Genomic DNA, 26,468 nt, shown 5'->3' on the forward strand with positions numbered 1-26,468 from the left:
CATGATTGAATAATATCACCACACCACTACCATTACCACTGCATCATGACTGAATAATACCACCACACCACTACCATTACCACTGCACCATGACTGAATAATACCACCACACCGCTACCATTACCACTCCATCATGACTGAATAATACCACCACACCACTACCAATACCACTGCATCATGACTGAATAATACCACCACACCACTACCATTACCACTGCATCATGACTGAATAATACCACCACACCGCTACCATTACCCCTGCATCATGACTGTATAATACCACCACACAACTACCATTACCCCTGCATCATGACTGAATAATACCGCCACACCACTACCATTACCACTGCATCATGACTGAATAATACCACCACACCACTACCATTACCCCTGCATCATGACTGAATAATACCACCACACCACTACCATTACCACTGCATCATGACTGAATAATACTACCACACCACTACCATTACCACTGCATCATGACTGAATAATACCACCACACCGCTACCATTACCACTGCATCATGACTGAATAATACCACCACACCACTACCATTACCCCTGCATCATGACTGAATAATACCGCCACACCACTACCATTACCACTGCATCATGACTGAATAATACCAACACACCACTACCATTACCCCTGCATCATGACTGAATAATACCAACACACCACTACCATTACCCCTGCATCATGACTGAATAATACCACCACACCACTACCATTACCCCTGGATCATGACTGAATAATACCGCCACACCACTACCATTACCACTGCATCATGACTGAATAATACCACCACACCACTACCATTACCCCTGCATCATGACTGAATAATACCACCACACCACTACCATTACCACTGCATCATGACTGAATAATACCACCACACCACTACCATTACCCCTGCATCATGACTGAATAATACCACCACACAACTACCATTACCCCTGCATCATGACTGAATAATACCACAACACAACTACCATTACCACTGCATCATGACTGAATAATACCACCACACCACTACCATTACCCCTGCATCATGACTGAATAATACCACCACACCACTACCATTACCCCTGCATCATGACTGAATAATACCACCACACCACTACCATTACCACTGCATCATGACTGAATAATACCACCACACCACTACCATTACCACTGCATCATGACTGAAAAATACCACCACACCACTACCATTACCCCTGCATCATGACTGAATAATACCACCACACCACTACCATTACCCCTGCATCATGACTGAATAATACTGCCACATCACTACCATTGCCACTGCATCATGACTGAATAATACCACCACACCACTACTACTGCATCATGACTGAATAATACCACCACACCGCTACCATTACTACTGCATCATGACTGAATAATACCACCACACCACTACCATTACCCCTGCATCATGACTGAATAATACCACCAACACCACTACCATTACCACTGCATCATGACTGAATAATACCACCACACCACTACCATTACCCCTGCATCATGACTGAATAATACCACCACACCACTACAATTACCACTGCATCATGACTAAATAATACCGCCACTCCACTACCCATACCACTATATCATGACTGAATAATACCACCACCACTACCACCACACCACTACCATTACCACTGCATCATGACTGAATAATACCACCACACCACTACCCTTACCCTGCATCATGACTGAATAATACCGCCACATCACTATCATTACCACTGCATCATGACTGAATAATACTACCACACCACTACAATTACCACTGCATCATGACTGAATAATATCACCACACCACTACAATTAGCACTGCATCATGACTGAATAATATCACCACACCACTACCATGACTACTGCATCATGACTAAATAATACCGCCACACCACTACCCATACCACTATATCATGACTGAATACCACCACCATTACCACCACACCACTACCATTACCATTGCATCATGACTGAATAATACCACCACACCACTACCATTACCACTGCATCATGACTGAATAATACCACCACACCGCTACCATTACCACTGCATCATGACTGAATAATACCACCACACCACTACCATTACCACTGCATCATGACTGAATAATATCACCACACCACTACCATTACCCCTGCATCATGACTGAATAATACCACCACACCACTACCATTACCCCTGCATCATGTCTGAATAATACCACCACACCACTACACCATTACCACTGCATCATGACTGAATAATACCTCCACACCTCTACCATTACCCCTGCATCATGACTGAATAATACCACAACACCACTACCATTACCACTGCATCATGACTGAATAATACCACCACACCACTACCATTACCACTGCATCATGACTGAATAATACCTCCACACCTCTACCATTACCCCTGCATCATGACTGAATAATACCACAACACCACTACCATTACCACTGCATCATGACTGAATAATACCACCACACCACTACCATTACCACTGCATCATGACTGACTAATACCATCACACCACTACCATTACCACTGCATCATGACTGAATAATACTACCACACCACTACCATTACCACTGCATCATGACTGAATAATACCACCACACCACTACCATTACCACTGCATCATGACTGAATAATATCACCACACCACTATCATTACCACTGCATCATGACTGAATAATACCACCACACCACTACCATTACCACTACATCATGACTGAGTAATACCACCACACCGCTACCATTACCACTGCATCATGACTGAATAATACCACCACACCACTACCATTACCACTACATCATGACTGAGTAATACCACCACACCGCTACCATTACCACTGCACCATGACTGAATAATACCACCACACCACTACCATTACCACTGCATCATGACTGAATAATACCATCACATCGCTACCATTACCACTGCATCATGACTGAATAATACCACCACACCACTATCATTACCCCTGCATCATGACTGAATAATACCACCACACCACTACCATTACCACTGCATCATGACTGAATAATACCTCCACACCTCTACCATTACCACTGCATCATGTCTGAATAATACCGCCACACCTCTACCATTACCACTGCATCATGTCTGAATAATACCACCACACCACTACCATTACCACTGCATCATGACTGAATAATACCATCACACCACTACCATTACCACTGCATCATGACTGAATAATACTGCCACATCACTACCATTACTACTGCATCATGACTGAATAATACCGCCACACCACTACCATTACCACTGCATCATGACTGAATAATACTGCCACATCACTACCATTACTACTGCATCATGACTGAATAATACCACCACATCACTACCATTACCACTGCATCATGACTGAATAATACCACCACACCACTACCATTACCCCTGCATCATGACTGAATAATACCACCACACCACTACACCATTACCACTGCATCATGACTGAATAATACCTCCACACCTCTACCATTACCCCTGCATCATGACTGAATAATACCACAACACCACTACCATTACCACTGCATCATGACTGAATAATACCTCCACATCACTACCATTACCACTGCATCATGACTGAATAATACCTCCACACCACTACCATTACCAGTGCATCATGTCTGAATAATACCACCACACCACTACCATTACCCCTGCATCATGCCTGAATAATACCACCACACCACTACCATTACCAGTGCATCATGTCTGAATAATACCACCACACCACTACCATTACCACTGCATCATGACTGAATAATACCACCACACCACTACCATTACCCCTGCATCATGACTGAATAATACCGCCACACCTCTACCATTACCACTGCATCATGACTGAATAATACCGCCACACCACTACCATTACCACTGCATCATGACTGAATAATATCACCACACCACTATCATTACCACTGCATCATGACTGAATAATACCACCACACCACTATCATTACCACTGCATCATGACTGAATAATACCACCACACCACTACCATTACCACTGCACCATGACTGAATAATACCGCCACACCACTACCATTACCACTGCATCATGACTGAATAATACCATCACATCGCTACCATTACCACTGCATCATGACTGAATAATACCACCACACCACTACCATTACCACTGCATCATGCCTGAATAATACCACCACACCACTACCATTACCACTGCATCATGACTGAATAATACCACCACACCACTACCATTACCACTGCACCATGACTGAATAATACCGCCACACCACTACCATTACCACTGCATCATGACTGAATAATACCATCACATCGCTACCATTACCACTGCATCATGACTGAATAATACCACCACACCACTATCATTACCCCTGCATCATGACTGAATAATACCACCACACCACTACCATTACCCCTGCATCATGACTGAATAATATCACCACATCAATATCATTACCACTGCATCATGACTGAATAATACCACCACACCACTACCATTACCACTGCACCATGACTGAATAATACCGCCACATCACTATCATTACCACTGCATCATGACTGAATAATACCACCACACCACTACCATTACCACTGCACCATGACTGAATAATACCACCACACCGCTACCATTACCCCTGCATCATGACTGAATAATACCACCACACAACTACCATTACCCCTGCATCATGACTGAATAATACCGCCACACCACTACCATTACCACTGCATCATGACTGAATAATACCACCACACCACTACCATTACCCCTGCATCATGACTGAATAATACCACCACACCACTACCATTACCACTGCATCATGACTGAATAATACTACCACACCACTACAATTACCACTGCATCATGACTGAATAATACCACCACACCACTACCACTGCATCATGACTGAATAATACCACCACACCACTACCATTACCACTGCATCATGACTGAATAATATCACCACACCACTATCATTACCACTGCATCATGACTGAATAATACCACCACACCACTACCATTACCACTGCACCATGACTGAATAATACCGCCACACCACTACCATTACCACTGCATCATGACTGAATAATACCATCACATCGCTACCATTACCACTGCATCATGACTGAATAATACCACCACACCACTATCATTACCCCTGCATCATGACTGAATAATACCACCACACCACTACCATTACCCCTGCATCATGACTGAATAATATCACCACATCACTATCATTACCACTGCATCATGACTGAATAATACCACCACACCACTACCATTACCACTGCACCATGACTGAATAATACCGCCACATCACTATCATTACCACTGCATCATGACTGAATAATACCACCACACCACTACCATTACCACTGCACCATGACTGAATAATACCACCACACCGCTACCATTACCCCTGCATCATGACTGAATAATACCACCACACAACTACCATTACCCCTGCATCATGACTGAATAATACCGCCACACCACTACCATTACCACTGCATCATGACTGAATAATACCACCACACCACTACCATTACCCCTGCATCATGACTGAATAATACCACCACACCACTACCATTACCACTGCATCATGACTGAATAATACTACCACACCACTACAATTACCACTGCATCATGACTGAATAATACCACCACACCACTACCACTGCATCATGACTGAATAATACCACCACACCACTACCATTACCACTGCATCATGACTGAATAATACTACCACACCACTACAATTACCACTGCATCATGACTGAATAATACCACCACACCACTACCACTGCACCATGACTGAATAATACCACCACACCGCTACCATTACCACTGCATCATGACTGAATAATACCACCACACCACTACCATTACCACTGCATCATGACTGAATAATACCACCACACCACTACTATTACCCCTGCATCATGACTGAATAATACCCCCACACCGCTACCATTACCACTGCATCATGACTGAATAATACCACCACACCGCTACCATTACCACCGCATCATGACTGAATAATACCATCACACCACTACCATTACCACTGCATCATGACTGAATAATACCACCACATCACCATCATTACCACTGCATCATGACTGAATAATACCATCACACCACCACCATTACCAGTGCATCATGTCTGAATAATACCGCCACACCACTACCATTACCACTGCATCATGACTGAATAATACCACCACACCACTACCATTACCACTGCATTATGACTGAATAATACCACCACTACCATTACCACTGCATCATGACTGAATAATACCACCACACCGCTACCATTACCCCTGCATCATGACTGAATAATACCACCACACAACTACCATTACCCCTGCATCATGACTGAATAATACCGCCACACCACTACCATTACCAATGCATCATGACTAAATAATACCACCACACCACTACCATTACCCCTGCATCATGACTGAATAATACCATCACACCACTACCACTGCATCATGACTGAATAATACCACCACACCACTACCATTACCACTGCATCATGACTGAATAATACTACCACACCACTACAATTACCACTGCATCATGACTGAATAATATCACCACACCACTACTATTACCACTGCATCATGACTGAATAATACCACCACACCACTACCATTACCACTGCATCATGACTGAATAATACTACCACACCACTACAATTACCACTGCATCATGATTGAATAATATCACCACACCACTACCATTACCACTGCATCATGTCTGAATAATACCGCCACACCACTACCATTACCACTGCATCATGATTGAATAATACCACCACACCACTACCATTACCCCTGCATCATGACTGAATAATATCACCACATCACTATCATTACCACTGCATCATGACTGAATAATACCACCACACCACTACCATTACCACTGCACCATGACTGAATAATACCACCACACCGCTACCATTACCCCTGCATCATGACTGAATAATACCACCACACAACTACCATTACCCCTGCATCATGACTGAATAATACCGCCACACCACTACCATTACCACTGCATCATGACTGAATAATACCACCACACCACTACCATTACCCCTGCATCATGACTGAATAATACCACCACACCACTACCATTACCACTGCATCATGACTGAATAATACTACCACACCACTACAATTACCACTGCATCATGACTGAATAATACCACCACACCACTACCACTGCATCATGACTGAATAATACCACCACACCACTACCATTACCACTGCATCATGACTGAATAATATCACCACACCACTATCATTACCACTGCATCATGACTGAATAATACCACCACACCACTACCATTACCACTGCACCATGACTGAATAATACCGCCACACCACTACCATTACCACTGCATCATGACTGAATAATACCATCACATCGCTACCATTACCACTGCATCATGACTGAATAATACCACCACACCACTATCATTACCCCTGCATCATGACTGAATAATACCACCACACCACTACCATTACCCCTGCATCATGACTGAATAATATCACCACATCACTATCATTACCACTGCATCATGACTGAATAATACCACCACACCACTACCATTACCACTGCACCATGACTGAATAATACCGCCACATCACTATCATTACCACTGCATCATGACTGAATAATACCACCACACCACTACCATTACCACTGCACCATGACTGAATAATACCACCACACCGCTACCATTACCCCTGCATCATGACTGAATAATACCACCACACAACTACCATTACCCCTGCATCATGACTGAATAATACCGCCACACCACTACCATTACCACTGCATCATGACTGAATAATACCACCACACCACTACCATTACCCCTGCATCATGACTGAATAATACCACCACACCACTACCATTACCACTGCATCATGACTGAATAATACTACCACACCACTACAATTACCACTGCATCATGACTGAATAATACCACCACACCACTACCACTGCATCATGACTGAATAATACCACCACACCACTACCATTACCACTGCATCATGACTGAATAATACTACCACACCACTACAATTACCACTGCATCATGACTGAATAATACCACCACACCACTACCACTGCACCATGACTGAATAATACCACCACACCGCTACCATTACCACTGCATCATGACTGAATAATACCACCACACCACTACCATTACCACTGCATCATGACTGAATAATACCACCACACCACTACTATTACCCCTGCATCATGACTGAATAATACCCCCACACCGCTACCATTACCACTGCATCATGACTGAATAATACCACCACACCGCTACCATTACCACCGCATCATGACTGAATAATACCATCACACCACTACCATTACCACTGCATCATGACTGAATAATACCACCACACCACTACCATTACCACTGCACCATGACTGAATAATACCACCACACCACTACCATTACCACTGCATCATGACTGAATAATACTACCACACCACTACAATTACCACTGCATCATGACTGAATAATATCACCACACCACTACTATTACCACTGCATCATGACTGAATAATACCACCACACCACTACCATTACCACTGCATCATGACTGAATAATACTACCACACCACTACAATTACCACTGCATCATGATTGAATAATATCACCACACCACTACCATTACCACTGCATCATGTCTGAATAATACCGCCACACCACTACCATTACCACTGCATCATGATTGAATAATATCACCACACCACTACCATTACCACTGCATCATGACTGAATAATACCACCACACCACTACCATTACCACTGCACCATGACTGAATAATACCACCACACCGCTACCATTACCACTCCATCATGACTGAATAATACCACCACACCACTACCAATACCACTGCATCATGACTGAATAATACCACCACACCACTACCATTACCACTGCATCATGACTGAATAATACCACCACACCGCTACCATTACCCCTGCATCATGACTGTATAATACCACCACACAACTACCATTACCCCTGCATCATGACTGAATAATACCGCCACACCACTACCATTACCACTGCATCATGACTGAATAATACCACCACACCACTACCATTACCCCTGCATCATGACTGAATAATACCACCACACCACTACCATTACCACTGCATCATGACTGAATAATACTACCACACCACTACCATTACCACTGCATCATGACTGAATAATACCACCACACCGCTACCATTACCACTGCATCATGACTGAATAATACCACCACACCACTACCATTACCCCTGCATCATGACTGAATAATACCGCCACACCACTACCATTACCACTGCATCATGACTGAATAATACCAACACACCACTACCATTACCCCTGCATCATGACTGAATAATACCAACACACCACTACCATTACCCCTGCATCATGACTGAATAATACCACCACACCACTACCATTACCCCTGGATCATGACTGAATAATACCGCCACACCACTACCATTACCACTGCATCATGACTGAATAATACCACCACACCACTACCATTACCCCTGCATCATGACTGAATAATACCACCACACCACTACCATTACCACTGCATCATGACTGAATAATACCACCACACCACTACCATTACCCCTGCATCATGACTGAATAATACCACCACACAACTACCATTACCCCTGCATCATGACTGAATAATACCACAACACAACTACCATTACCACTGCATCATGACTGAATAATACCACCACACCACTACCATTACCCCTGCATCATGACTGAATAATACCACCACACCACTACCATTACCCCTGCATCATGACTGAATAATACCACCACACCACTACCATTACCACTGCATCATGACTGAATAATACCACCACACCACTACCATTACCACTGCATCATGACTGAAAAATACCACCACACCACTACCATTACCCCTGCATCATGACTGAATAATACCACCACACCACTACCATTACCACTACATCATGTCTGAATAATACCACCACAGCACTACCATTACCACTGCATCATGGCTGAATAATACCATCACACCACTACCATTACCCTGCATCATGACTGAATAATACCACCACACCACTACCATTACCCCTGCATCATGACTGAATAATACTACCACACCACTACAATTACCACTGCATCATGACTGAATAATACCACCACACCACTATCATTACCCCTGCATCATGACTGAATAATACCTCCACACCACTACCATTACCACTGCATCATGACTGAATAATACCACCACACCACTACCATTACCACTGCATCATGACTGAATAATACCACCACACCGTTACCATTACCCCTGCATCATGACTGAATAATACCTCCACACCGCTACCATTACCACTGCATCATGACTGAATAATACCACCACACTGCTACCATTACCACTGCATCATGACTGAATAATACCATCACACCACTACCATTACCCTGCATCATGACTGAATAATACCACCACACTACTACCATTACCACTGCATCATGACTGAATAATACCACCACAGCACTACCATTACCACTACATCATGACTGAATAATACCGTCACACCACTACCATTACCACTACATCATGTCTGAATAATACCACCACAGCACTACCATTACCACTGCATCATGGCTGAATAATACCATCACACCACTACCATTACCCTGCATCATGACTGAATAATACCACCACACCACTACCATTACCCCTGCATCATGACTGAATAATACTACCACACCACTACAATTACCACTGCATCATGACTGAATAATACCACCACACCACTATCATTACCCCTGCATCATGACTGAATAATACCTCCACACCACTACCATTACCACTGCATCATGACTGAATAATACCACCACACCACTACCATTACCACTGCATCATGACTGAATAATACCACCACACCGTTACCATTACCCCTGCATCATGACTGAATAATACCTCCACACCGCTACCATTACCACTGCATCATGACTGAATAATACCACCACACTGCTACCATTACCACTGCATCATGACTGAATAATACCATCACACCACTACCATTACCCTGCATCATGACTGAATAATACCACCACACTACTACCATTACCACTGCATCATGACTGAATAATACCACCACACCACTATCATTACCCCTGCATCATGACTGAATAATACCGTCACACCACTACCATTACCCCTGCATCATGACTGAATAATACCATCACACCACTACCATTACCAGTGCATCATGACTGAATAATACCTCCACATCACTACCATTACCACTGCATCATGACTGAATAATACCACCACACCACTACCATTACCCTGCATCATGACTGAATAATACCACCACACTACTACTATTACCACTGCATCATGACTGAATAATACCACCACACCACTATCATTACCCCTGCATCATGACTGAATAATACCACCACACCACTACCATTACCCCTGCATCATGACTGAATAATACCTCCACATCACTACCATTACCACTGCATCATGCCTGAATAATACCGCCATACAGGGACACTGATATCAGATATCCGATATCTGGGACATCCCCATACAGACGCCAACCGCTGCAGAACAGTATAATACACATTTATTAAAGTATCTGCACCAGTTTTCTGGGGACTTTGCACTGGATAGAACATCTTTAAAGTTTGTACATGTATTTATAACGTGTTTGCACCAGCTTTGTGTAGCGGCTGCTGTGTCCCGCAAGACTGAAAAATCTGCACCTAATGGGGCTGTGCACACAAATTGGGGGTCATTTACTAAGGGCCAGATTCAAGTTTTCCCGACGTGTTACTCGAATATTTCCGATTTGCGCCGATTTTCCCTGTATTGCCACGGAATTTTGGTGTACGTGATCGGATTTTGCCGCATCGGCGCCGGCATGCATATGACGGAAATTGGGGGGCGTGGCCGAACAAAAACCAGACGGATTTGGAAAAACCGCTGCATTTAAAAAAAAAAGTGTGTTGCGAAAATTGCATTTACCTTCACCAGGTATAGGCCGGTGAATTTCAGTGCATTCCGGCGGACCTCGGCGGACTTCAGCGCAGCAGCGCCACCTGGTGGACGGTGGAGGAACTACCTTAGTGAATCCCGGTTGCACCGAATCCACCGCGCCGCTGGATCGCGAATGGGCCGGGTAAGTAAATCTGCCCCATTATCTTGGGTCCTAGCTATTATGTGTCAAGCTGCTGCAGAACCTCACATTAATGTAGAAATGCAGTGTTGAGTGAAGATATGAGGGGATGATGCAGAGGAGTTTCAGGAGAGCTTCATAGCTGCACACAAGACACTCAGGGGTTAAGGCAGAGTGTGAGGAGACACTGGGGGGAGTGAGCACTTGGCTCTGGCTGATTCCAGACTCCTTCTCCTCAGGTGCTGGATGTCTCCAGAGTATGCAGCTCTCTGGTCTCCTCTGTCTGAATCTCCCACGCTGCTACATCCAGCCCCGGGATTGGCTGTAGGCAGACAGTCTCCTCCCCTCCCTTTCACACATGGAGGAGGAGGAGGCTGCTGCAGTGAGGGAGAGGGAGGTGCCCGCCTCTGAATTAACCCCGCGGACCCTGCGCTGCTCTGCCGAATACATCAAGGGGCACAGCTTGAACCTCACCCCCCATCCATCCTCTATACATGTAGTACACCTCACCCCCCATCCTCTATACATGTACTACACCTCACCCCATCCTCTATACATGTACTACACCTCACCCCCCATCCTCTATACATGTACTACACCTCACCCCCCATCCTCTATACATGTACTACACCTCACCCCCATCCTCTATACATGTACTACACCTCACCCCCCCCATCCTCTATACATGTACTACACCTCACCCCCATCCTCTATACATGTACTACACCTCACCCCCACCCTCTATACATGATCTACACATCACCCCCCCATCCTCTATACATGTACTACACCTCACCCCCACCCTCTATACATGATCTACACATCACCCCCATCCTCTATACATGTACTACACCTCACCCCCATCCTCTATACATGATATACACCTCACCCCCCATCCTCTATACATGTACTACATCTCACCCCCATCCTCTATACATGTACTACACCTCACCCCCCATCCTCTATACATGATCTACACCTCACCCCCATCCTCTATACATGATCTACACCTCACCCCCATCCTCTATACATGATCTACACCTCACCCCCATCCTCTATACATGTACTACACCTCACCCCCCATCCTCTATACATGATCTACACCTCACCCCCCATCCTCTATACATGTACTACACCTCACCCCCCATCCTCTATACATGTACTACACCTCACCCCCCATCCTCTATACATGATCTACACCTCAACACTCCCCACTGTCCTCTATATACTGCCCTTTTCCACTATACAGGGGCTTCATACACACTGGCTGGCTTTATATATAAATTACACCCCCTCCAATCTATACAGTGTCTATATATAAATTTTACCCCACTCCCACCCCTCCCTTGCAGTGGCTGTAAACATAAATAACAGTAATAACAGCCCCATACAGTGGCTGCATCAATATATACAAATGACACCCCATCCCCTATACCAGTGATGGCGAACCTTTTAGAGAACGAGTGACCAAACTACGACCAAAATCCACTTATTTCCCCTGATGTGCCTTTTAAACAGTTACTTATTGTTACCTGTTCTTCCACTTCTTTAACTGTATCGGCCCCCTGAGGCCACCAATACAGTTGAAAGAAGGTGGGCAAATTTAGACCATCATTGTAGTTTCTCTCCAGGGTCTCTCTGTTTAGGAAGAATGCTGGGTCCAGCAGGAGGACCTCCAAAAATAATGCACTTCTTTTAACACCTTTTCAAACAGTTCTCTGCCAGGCCTGGAGTGACAGGAGAGGGAGCACAGGGTGCAGCACAGCTCCTGTGCACATTGGGGTTCATTTACTAAGGGCCCGATTCGCTTTTTCCGGTCGTATTACCCGAATCTTTCCGATTTGCGATGATTTTCCCTTAATTGCCACCGCAGAGAACTCGCCGCTGGATCGCGAATGGACCGGGTAAGTAAATCTGCCCCATTGTGCTACTCTCCCTCCTGCTCCACCGGCCCCTGAACCATCGGATGGCCAAACTGCCCCTGCCATTGACAGATTATTTAGATCTATTGGTGATGGGTTGTTTGCGAACGAGCCGGCACAAAGAGACGGCTCATTTGCGTGAACAACCAGAGCCGGCTCTCACCAGTGAGCTGATGGCTCACTAAACCCCGCCCCTAAACGGGTCACCACGCCCCCTTTAACCTGATAATATCGGTTAAAAGTGTAGTGGTGCGGGGCGCCTGACTGGCCTGTGGCTCCCTATTATATATTTAATAGGGAACCGTTCAGGAGCCAGAAGAACCGGCTCTTCTTAGTGAGCGGAGCCTAATGAAGAGCCGGAATATCTATCTGTGTGAGAAAGACCCTCACACGGCCGCATTAGATATCTTCAGCATCTCATGAGCACCTGCCACCAAGCAAAACTTCAACTACTCGCTCACAGGCACTGGCAGGCTCCGGACCAGGACTGCCGCTAAAAGAGGATTATTCACTGCGCGCAGAACAAGTCTTCTGCTATTCTCAGCCCTTGAGCAGACTTGGGATCTGATATAGTAGATTTCCGTAACTGTGTCCTGTTACTCCAAACATCAGATGCGGAGAGGCCCGGAATATGGGAGACCGTAGTGTTGTATTGTGATGGCGCATCTACTGCCCTGAGATGAATGGAGGGGAACTTTCATTAAAAAACAACACTGTTACTCCATTTGGTAGAGGAACCAGTGTCGGCAGGGCCGGCTCCAGGTTTCAGTGGGCCCCTGGGCGACAGTGCCTCACTGGGCCCCTTAGCAGTGAACTCATGTGGTGGCATTAAAAACGCAGAACCTTAAGATACCAATATTAATATACAACCCCCAGTCAGGCTCCATTAATTAATATACACCCCTCCCCAGCCAGAATACAGTAATAAATATACCCTCCAGGCTCCATTATTAATATACACCCCCCCCTCCCGGCTCCATTAATTAATATACACCCCACCCCCACCCCAGGCTTCATTTGTTATTATACACCCCCACCCCCCACCCAGGCTCTAGTAATTAATATACACCCCCCCTTCAGGCTCCATTCATTTAAATACACCCGCCCACCAGGCTCCATTAATTAATATACAACCCCCCCCCCACACACACCACCCTTCATTAATTAATATACCCCCCCCCCCCCCCAGGCTCCATTAATTAATATACCCCACCAACAGGCTCCATGAATTCATAAAAAACACATTAAAAGTGACCAGATAATAATAATAAACGCTAACTTACCTGAAGCGTTGCACACATCTTCTACATCTTCCAAGTGACAACAGTGTCTACCGTGCAGCAGCAGGGACGCTGGCGGCGTGACGTCATCATGTCGGCTGCGTCCTGCACAGTATTAGACGCTACGCGGCAGAAATACATCGGCCGCGCTGATGCACTTATGTTGTGTGAGGGTCCACTTGCGGTGCCGCCCCCTGTGAGTACGGCGCTTCTCTCAATTACATCGGCGAAGTATGCCGATGTAATTGAGCTTACTTATGCTGCCAGTTTGTGCCGTGGGCCCCTCTGGGACCCCTGCGGCACCGGCACTTGCCCGGGTAAGCCGGGTGCTGGCGCCGGCCATGAGTGTCGGTACCAGCACTGGGCATATCTGGTCAAGTACCGGGGCCCAGGGCTGCTGGGGGGCCACATAAGGCTGTACATAAGGACTCCAAGGGGGAGGGGGGCTATATCTAATAAATCCATAGTGGCTGCTTATATAAAATAACCATGAGGGGTTGAATGGAAAAATAACCATGAAATGATTGGGATGATAAACTAGGGAATATTTTAGGGAACAGGAGACAGATTTACTTTCTGAATTTTTAATGCAGCCATGTGAGCTCACTGCAAAGGGGCCACTGACGCTGTCGCCCGATTTTTTATCAGGGTTTTTTACAGTAATAATCCCTTCCCATCCATCCCCTTTCTTCCCATTGTCTCCCCCCCCCCCCACTGTTTTTTTTTTGGTGTTTTTTTAGGTCTGTGTTCAAAATATTTTTATCTTCTGCTTTCATAATAGCATACATGGATTATTCTGTCCCCCTGTGTGGGGAATGACTGTACAGCTTCTCTTGATAATCTGTCCACCAATAAAATCCTTTGAAAACTAAAAACACCAACTGTTCGGGCCCCACCTCACCTGCACCCGTCTCCCGATCTTTCTTAGCAAAGACGAACACGCTCAGCCCATGGAAACTGAATTTTTATCTTAGTTCGATTCCACTGACTCAAACACTTTGCATAAGAGAGATGTCCTTACATTAAAATTTTTTAAATGATGCAAGGACTCCCTGTCTAACAAGCAACCTGGAGCACTGTTCCTGTAACAGTTCTTACACCACTGCAGTTCAGCCACCTGATAAGGCGTCCATGCATCATATTTCTGTATGATACAAGGATTCTATACAAAGTGTTCAGTCCGTGGGATGAAACCAACATTCAGATCCGTTTATACAGGCTGAACAGACTCCCTGTCTGCTAGTTGAACTGGAGCACCAGTAGTGCAACAGTTCTTACAGTGCAGGTGCTGCAATTCAACCACCAGAAAGGGAGTCCTTGCATCATAGTTATGTATGATACAAGGACTCCTTTCCTATGCAAAGTGTTCAGTCCGTGGCATGAGACCAATATACGGGTCCATTTACACATTGGTCTGCAACCGGCCTTATTCTCTACACCTCTGTCTACTACAGCAAAGGGACCTCCTGCATCAGGACCTCTCTGAAGTGTGTCGCACTCTCCTTTATGCATGACACATAGCTAGACATCTCCACCTTACACTGCTTAATGGCATCTTTCTTCTATAAGTGCATCTTGGTCATAGAAAGAAGTGCCACAAGCCTCTTACCACCCAAACATAAGGCCCAAATCCTGGTGGTCCAAGAACTGCAATCCTGAGCTTTTCACACACTCTCGATCTCCTATATACCCAACACTGATCCCCCTGCAACCAGTCTTTAAAGGGGATTGCCACTTTTACTTAAGTTGTCCATGTGGCTTTACTGTCTGAATGTTCATCAAGTGATTCAGCAGTCCTGCTACTAACTTTTGTGCTGTGTGCAGATTCTAGATGCTTCTTTGTTTACATGTCTGAGCTCAGCTGCATAGGAGAAGCTGCAGCAGGAGAGTTATGACTCCTGCTGCCCCACCCCTAACGGTCTCTGTCAGTGAGAAGGACTGTGATAGAGAGAGACATAGGGGCAGATTTACTTACCCGGTCCAGTCGCGATCCAGCGGCGCGTTCTAGGCGGTGGATTTGGGTCCGGCCGCGATTCACTAAGGCAGTTCCTCCGAAGTCCACCAGGTGTCGCTGCTGCGCTGAAGAGCATCGAAATGCACTGGAGTTCACCGTCGAGCGACACTTTTTTTTAAAAAATGCAGCGGTTTTTCCGAATCCATCCGTTTTTTTATGGCCACGCCCCCCATTTCCGTCGCGTGCATGCCGGCGCCGATGCGCCACAATCCGATCGCGTGCGCCAAAATCCTGGGGCAATACAGGGAAAATCTGCGCAAACGGAAAAATTCGGGTAACCCGTCGCAAAAACGCAAATCGGGCCCTTAGTAAATGACCCCCATTGTGAAAGGTGCCATGAGGATGGCGTAGAGCAGTGAGAGAGGAAGCTGTGTATATATGCAGGGGGCAGCATGGTGAGAACAGGGAAAGGCTCAAGGTCTCAAAGGAGGCAAAGACACAGCTACATATAAATGCAGAGACATGTCTAATGGAAGATGTTTATTGAAAAGTGCCCAATCCAGTGAAAAGGCTCCTAACTACCACTAGTTATACCACAACCCATCACAGTCTTGTATCCACATTACATGAAATGACATCCACTCAGGGGTTAACCTAAACTCTCTGCTACCTGAGGCAAACTACAGAACAGTGCCCCCTCCACTCAATCCTGAAATCTCAAACCCATGCTTCCATCTGGTGAGAAGAAAAGCTATTTTTAGGCGTCAGGTCCTGCTTTGTACAAGGTGACTGCACCCCTGATGCTGCCCCCTTCTCACTGCAGGAGCTGTTGCCTGAGGCAAGAAGCTCACCTCACCTCATGGCTGGTGCACCCCTGCGTTCTCTACATATAAATCAGGGAGAATTCGGGAATATTAAATGTACACAGTCTTATCTACTATGTAATTACTGGGCGGCTCTACACTGACCACAATATCTAAGGAAAACAATCGTAATGTGCAAACAAAGCCCTCGAACAGCTGCAATTCACAAGATGAACACTAGGCGACTTCTCCAGAGGTGATCACTAAGGAAAAGATCACTTCCCTAAATGACAAAATACACCTTACAGCAGTGATGGCGAACCTTTTAGAGGCAAAGTGCCCAAACTGCAAACCAAAACCCCCCTTATTTATTGCGATGTGCGAACCAAAAATTTAAGCAGTAACTTATTGCTCCCTGTTCTTCAAAAACATTCGATCATATTGGCCTCCTGAGGACAAGATGGAAAATTTGCATAAATTTAGCTTCTTTCCAGTGTTCCTCCGTACACAGAATTGTGGGGCCAGCAGAAGGTCCTCCAAAGATAATTTGTCCCTGTCTACTAATTCTCCCTCTTCCTACAGTCCCAAGTAGCGAAGTAAGTATCACTTAAATATATGAGTGAAAGCAGCATCTTTTAAGTTGCTTGGTACTGCATGAAGATTCTTTGAGTCCTGTCTGGTGTGCTGGGGAGATGGCCTGAGTGCCCACAGAAATGGCTCCGAGTGCCACCTCTGGCACCAGTGCCATAGGTTCGCCACCACTGCCTTACAGTGTTTAAGGGTAAGATCACTTACTTACTCCTATGTATCTCTAACAGAGCAACAGATGATATGACTAGACTTCCCCGCTAGCTGACTAGTGAGTCCATTAGAGCATTTTCTCAGAGCAGACATTTAGAAGTGTGTGATCATTGGGGGCCTTAATTATTTCCTCATGTTACAGAATATACAATGAATGATTACGGGTTGGAAGGAGAGAACTTTAAACCAGCGTTGAGCAGAATTGCGGGTTAGGGTCCTCCAGACCTGACTCCAAGATTCATTAGAAGTTTCAGTCCGGCCCCGGGTTCAGCTCAACATCCCCATCATTAACGCCTGCATATCTCCCAACTCTTGGGTTAGAAAAAGCTGGACATACAGTTTTTTTTCTAAACCATGCCCATTACCCCATCCACAAGCATAGTATAATATCCACCTTAATGCCCCCACATAGTATAATATGCCCCCTTCCTGTGGCAAACCCCAGTATAGACCCATATAATGCCCCCTAATGCACCTCAGCAACATATAATGCCAGCGCTTTAATTTTATTTTTCTTTACATTTGCTCCTCCCCTTTTATTTATCTCCCTAAACTTATAATGCTCAAGCTTTCTGTACTCCTACCCCTCCCCTCTCCCCCTCACATTGTGGCCCCTCTCTCCAACATTGGAGCCCCTTTCTTCCTCTGTCGGAGCAGTGTAGGGGGCACCCGATTCATGAAGAACATGTGCCAGAAATCCTGAATCTGGCGCCCCCTGCACACTACACTGGTAACTGCACCTAGCGCAGTTTGCACTAGTTTTAATAAATGTGGGGCATCTAGGGTCTGCACACAGCACAAAAGTAAGTAGGATACACCTGTAGGTTGTGACAATCCTAGAATATAAATCCAGGATGCTTCTACTAAAAATGACACATAAGTGTGATAACACAGCCCTCCAGGACCAATACAGTACTGAGGTCTATTTCACACCGCCGAATTCACCCTGTAAAACCTGGTTCGCATGTACCCCAATCAATTGCCCTAAATTTCGCATGTAATCCTGGTACAGCGGAGACACAGTAAGGTGTGAAAGTTCTAACACATCACAAAACTGTAGGGACAAAACTGCTGATAGTTTTCTTTTAACTTGCAGAAGGGGTTCACATATTTATCTGCCTCTTTAAAAAAAATGTAAATACATTTATGTGGCCACTATGACATCACTGGAGTCAGGAAACATGTGATACACTCATGATAGCCCCCACCTCAGTGGTTGTTCTATAGTGACATCACTTGCACTTATGACATCACGAGGCTATAAATACGCGGAACGCGGCCACACATTCTCAGGCTCCATATTGGATCTGTTTCCTGTTGGATCTTGTCCTAGGAGTGCGATTTTTGGAAAGACTTTGGGTTTTTGGGGAATTGGGTATCTGGGGGAAGGAGAGGAGTAGGAGATTTGGTGACACCACATCTCACCAGAGATGTCGTCCCCTTCAGGGGAAAAGGGGGAAGACATGAAGAGGAAGAGGGAGACGGAAGAGAACGATCTACCTAAAAATAAAATCATCAAAATTAGTGATGAAGAACCGAACATCTGCGGACAGGCCTCAAACCCTGGAGGATCTAAAAACCACAGGTCCCTGTCTGACCAAAACCAAGTTCCCTCCAACCATTCCTCTGGAGGCCAGAAGAGGAAACTGGAAGAGGACGAGGAAGAGGCCAACAAAAAATGTAAGCTGGATGACAATGGAGCTGCCACCCCTATAAGCACCATCGCTCCCCTTGGACTGGCACGCTTTAATTTCATCAAAGAACTTGGCAGAGGAGGTTTTGGCTTTGTGTTCCTGGCATCAGCTAAAGATAAAAACAGCAACGTGGCCATTAAAGTGCTAAAAAAATTCAATAAAGAAAAAATCCAGCTGGAGAAGAGGGTGCTGCAGCACGTAGCCGGAAATCCCTACATTTGCCGCTTATTTGCCACCTTCCAGACACCATCATTTGCCTTTCTGGTTATGGAGCTCCTCCCTGGTGGCGACCTCGAGAGACTACTGGAGGCAGAGGGACCCGTTGATGTCAAGACCACCGCCCTGTGTACAGCCGAAATCATCTGCGGTCTGCAACACATGCACAAGCTTGGCGTAATCCATCGGGACATAAAAACTAAAAACATCACCATCGATCACCAGGGGCACATAAGGATATGTGATTTCGGAGTGGCAGTAGAGAACATGTTCAGGGGCAAAACCATCTTTGGAGGTGCTGGAACCGCCTATTATAAATCCCCAGAAATGATCACCGGTGGCCCCGTTGGTTCATCTTCCGATTGGTGGTCGTTCGGAGTTTTGTTGTTTCGGCTACTTACCAATGAATACCCATTTGGAACATGCAGGACAATGCGGCAACTTAAGGATGTGGTTGTGGCAGGAGATCCCAGATTCCCAGACAATTTCACCACCGAGTCAAAGGACATAATAACGAACCTGCTCAGCAAACAGCAACTCAAGCGTCTGGGATATTGTGGAGACATACGCCAGCACCCATTTTATGCTGAAATAGACTGGGAGAGAGTAGAGGCAAAAGCTACAGATCCTCCTTTTCTACCCTGGATGGACACCAGCCCTCCCGCCAGCCTGCCCTCCGACCTGCCCTTCTTACAGGACCAAGAAGGTGACCGCTGTCATCCTGAAGTCCAGACCATCCAAGACTTCTCCTATGAAGATCCTGACTGGCTCCTCCACCAAGAGAGCTAAATCTTATATACCTCCGACCACCGAGTGTAATATGGCGCCCCATATGTCATCACAGGCAGCGCCACTATCACCCCCATCATCACCTTCCCTCATCATCACCATCCCCCATCATCACCTTCCCTAATCATCACTCCCAATATTGATCCAATAAATTGATGGCGTCGCCTTCATGAGGAGCCACCTCATCATCCCCGGCTTCATCACTACAGTCATCACCATGGAGGTACAGTGCTCTATCATGTACACTGCTTTATATTCTGTGTTACCTGCTTGTATATTTGTGCACTTCTGTGTCTCTCATTAGTAGTTGCCCATAGTAACAATGATATGTCAGAACAGAGCACAGCAGGGTTAGCGCTGTGCACATCACTATAGTCCTGTAACCTGTGGTAATGGTCCCTCTTCATAGTGATTCTGGGATTTCGGGTGTAATGTCCCCTCATATAATCTTGTAGTGATGCAGTTTTCTCTCTTTCCGTCTTCCTGCAGTCTCCGGGATCCTCCGGCTCTTCCCGCTCACAGCACCGCGATTCCTGCCGTCTGCAGCCATGATAATAGGAGGAGCAGAGAGACCCCGGTCATACAGCGGCAGCACCCCAACCTCTCCTGCTAGGAGTATACTGGATCATAATAAACGCTTCTCATTTATTTATTCATCACTCATGTCTGATGTCTGGATTATTCCTGATGTGGTGAGCGGCTGTGTGTGTGTTATAGGGGGGACATGCTGCGGCTATGGGGGTTCATGAGATACTGGGGATCAGCACTGAACCCCCTCCCAGGGCCGGACAAGGTATTTTGGTGCACTAGGTAGTCAAGACAAATGGTTGCCCCCTTTGTTTAGATTCAGGGTGATGCATACGTGGCGTTTTGAACCTGTTTTTGGTCCGTTTTTAAGAAGTCCATTAAAAAAACGCATCCGTTTTTGACCAGTTTTAATTAAGATAATTGGTAAAACCTGTCCCAGAGGCATGGAGCACATGATTTAGGATGGGGCCCCCCAGCTCGGCAGCCGATGAGGGGCCCCCTCCCAAACAAAAAGATACCACATAGTTATACTATGCTGTAGAGTGTAACATACAACATAGTTATACACATAACTACATAGTTAGAGTCTAGTGATGTTAGAAACAATCTTTAGTTTCAGATTGGTTCAAAAATTCCTACCTGCTGGTTACTAAACCAATTCCAGTCCATGACAAACCAAAAAATATACTACTGCCATACTCATACCAAATAATGATACCACAAAACTGTTACCAATTAAAACTACCATAAGACAAATATTCCAAACAATAGCGCTACAATTTACAAATGATCCCTCCAGACTGTGACACACAGCATCACCACAAGAAAAGTAAAATACCAACATCCTGATAATGAGCACAAGACTCTATACACAGACCAGAAATACCAATAATTACCAAATATAAACTCCCCTTACTGATGATCTTTACCGCCATATTGTTATTATACACACACCTCCGAGCAGCGGGCAATATCACTAATGACACCTCTGTACAAGCCCAAATAATAACTTTACATCATGATTATTACCACTACATAGTGACTGGATACTGCAATACTATATGATAACCTACACACAGGCCAGTATCTACCGCCATATAGAGACCATATAGAGACCATATAGTAGTAGATACCGGTCCTGCACAGAGGCCGCAGTGTAATATAATGACTTACAGGTGACGTCCCTGATGTCTCTTCCCTTCTATCTGATCCTTCAGGAGACTTCTTCCAGCCATGACTCATCTCTGCAGGTTTATAAAACGACATGATTAGCATCATCCTATATACTCCTCACACCTGACCCTCATATATACCCCTCACACCACAACTGACCACACTGTACCCCACATATATCATATATACCCCTCACACCACAACTGACCACACTGCACCCCACATATATCATATATACCCCTCACACCACAACTGACCACACTGTACCCCCCACATACATCATATATACCCCTCACACCACAACTGACCACACTGTACCCCCCACATACATCATATATACCCCTCACACCACAACTGACCACACTGTGCCCCCACATATATCATATATACCCCTCACACCACAACTGACCACATTGTACCCCCACATATATCATATATACTCTTCACACCACAACTGACCACATTGTGCCCCCCACCTATATCATATACACCCCACACACAACTGACCACACTGTACCCCACATATATCATATATACCCCTCACACCACAACTGACCACATTGTGCCCCCACATATATCATATACAACCCTCACACCACAACTGACCACACTGTACCCCACATATATCATATATATACCCCTCACACCACAACTGACCACACTGTACCCCCAGATATATCATATATACCCCTCACACCACAACTGACCACACTGTACCCCCAGATATATCATATATACCGTCACACCACAACTGACCACACTGTACCCCACATATATCATATATACTCTTCACACCACAACTGACCACATTGTGCCCCCCACCTATATCATATACACCCCACACACAACTGACCACACTGTACCCCACATATATCATATATACCCCTCACACCACAACTGACCACATTGTGCCCCCACTATAAGTTCAATGCAGCAAAACCAGTGGTAAACAAGCAAAAACACATGTGACTGGATCCTCATGGCGGATACCCACATGGCGTTTTTAAATTGATCCGAAACGCAAGTGGGAGGGGGTATACATGCAACTTATACGTTTCTTTGGAAACACACATATTTTTTGGCCAAACCCCCTCCAACTTGCGTTTTGGTTCCATTTAAAACGCGACAACAACGCCACATGGGAATGCGCCCTGAGGCAGCACTTACCCGCTGCAACTCAAACTACATCACAATCAGTTCTGAGGAGGTTTGGGTGCAGTTTCTTATTTAAACAGGTGAAAGACGTGAACTGAACGGGTGACACATTTATTGAACATGTTTCCTGTTTCTCCTCTTTCATCTGTAAGGGTGGTGACACACGTGGCTAATAAATAGTTCTGAGAGCAGAACATGTGGTGAGAGCGCCACAAAACTGGCGGAAACACCATAGTAAATGTCCCCCATGGTGTTTTTAGGCCGTTTATGGGCTGTCTTTTGGAAGTAGTGCGTTTTCAGATCGTAAAAACCGCATGCGTTAAAAAAGACATGCTTTTTTGACAGGTTTGACAAATTATCTTAATTCAAACTGGTCAAAAACGCATGCGTTTTTTTCCGATCTGAAAACGCACTACTTCCAAAAGACAGCCCAAAAACGGCCTAAAAACACCATGGGGGACATTTACTATGGTGTTTCCGCCAGTTTTGTGGCGCTCTCACCACATGTTCTGCTCTCCTACCTATTTATTAGCTGTCGGGGACAGAAAAAATGACTTTTTCCGTCTGCTCCGACTCTTCTCCGAAAAGGGGCGTGGCTTTGGCGGAGTGGAAACTCAGACAGAATTAATATGTGTCACAGCCATTTTTGGGCGCTGTAAACTGGCGGAAAGTAGACCAAAAGAAAACTGGTCTAGCAGGGACTGTTGGACACATTTCTGGTGCTTGGGACAGATTTTGGTCCCAGGGACAGAAAATGGGCTGGGTGACAGAAAATGGGCTCGGTGACAGAAATGTCTCTGCACAGCTCCACAAAATTAAATGTGTATCTTCTTTCCAAGAGCAGGTCGGTAACAAAGCCAATGCAGACACCGACACTTTAAGTAAATGTCCCCCATGTGTGTCACCAGCCTTACATTTACAAAACTGCATCTAAAACCACCACACAACTAATGTGACCGCAGCCCGAGAAACGTTTTTTTAGATGCAGTTTTTTATGTCCAAACCAGGAGGAGGAGGAGTAACACTTCCCAATGTAACTTGAAACTTATTATTATCCACTCCTGCTTTTGGCTTCAAAAACCGCATCTGAAAAAGCTGAATAATACCACCACACCACTACCATTACCCCTGCATCATGACTGAATAATACCACCACTACCATTACCCCTGCATCATGACTGAATAATATCACCACACCACTACCATTACCCCTGCATCATGACTGAATAATACCACCACACCACTACCATTACCCCTGCATCATGACTGAATAATACCACCACACCACTACCATTACCACTGCATCATGACTGAATAATACCACCACACCACTACCATTACCACTGCATCATGACTGAATAATACCACCACACCACTACCATTACCCCTGCATCATGTCTGAATAATACCACCACACCTCTACCATTACCCCTGCATCATGACTGAATAATACCGCCACTACCATTACCACTGCATCATGACTGAATAATACCACCACTACCATTACCACTGCATCATGACTGAATAATACCACCACTACCATTACCACTGCATCATGACTGAATAATATCACCACACCACTACCATTACCCCTGCATCATGACTGAATAATACCACCACTACCATTACCACTGCATCATGACTGAATAATACCACCACACCACTATCATTACCACTGCATCATGACTGAATAATACCACCACACCACTACCATTACCACTGCATCATGACTGAATAATATCACCACACCGCTTCCATTACCACTGCATCATGACTGAATAATACCACCACACCACTTTCATTACCACTGCATCATGACTGAATAATACCACCACACCACTACCATCACCACTGCATCATGACTGAATAA

The 26,468-nt window shown here is 45.2% G+C and overlaps 1 protein-coding gene across 1 annotated transcript; it reads left to right on the plus strand.

Annotated features, from left to right (window-relative positions):
- The first annotated feature begins 20,348 nt into the window (after positions 1-20,348).
- Positions 20,349-22,401, plus strand: LOC140076046 (protein kinase C delta type-like). Its single transcript, XM_072122575.1, has 2 exons — positions 20,349-21,965; positions 22,232-22,401. The coding sequence occupies exon 1, from the start codon at positions 20,474-20,476 to the stop codon at positions 21,740-21,742; it is 1,269 nt and encodes a 422-aa protein (XP_071978676.1). The 5' UTR covers positions 20,349-20,473; the 3' UTR covers positions 21,743-21,965; positions 22,232-22,401.
- Positions 22,402-26,468: the final 4,067 nt, after the last annotated feature.

The sequence above is a fragment of the Engystomops pustulosus genome, chromosome 8, assembly GCF_040894005.1.
Source record: "Engystomops pustulosus chromosome 8, aEngPut4.maternal, whole genome shotgun sequence".
Lineage (NCBI taxonomy): Eukaryota > Metazoa > Chordata > Amphibia > Anura > Leptodactylidae > Engystomops > Engystomops pustulosus.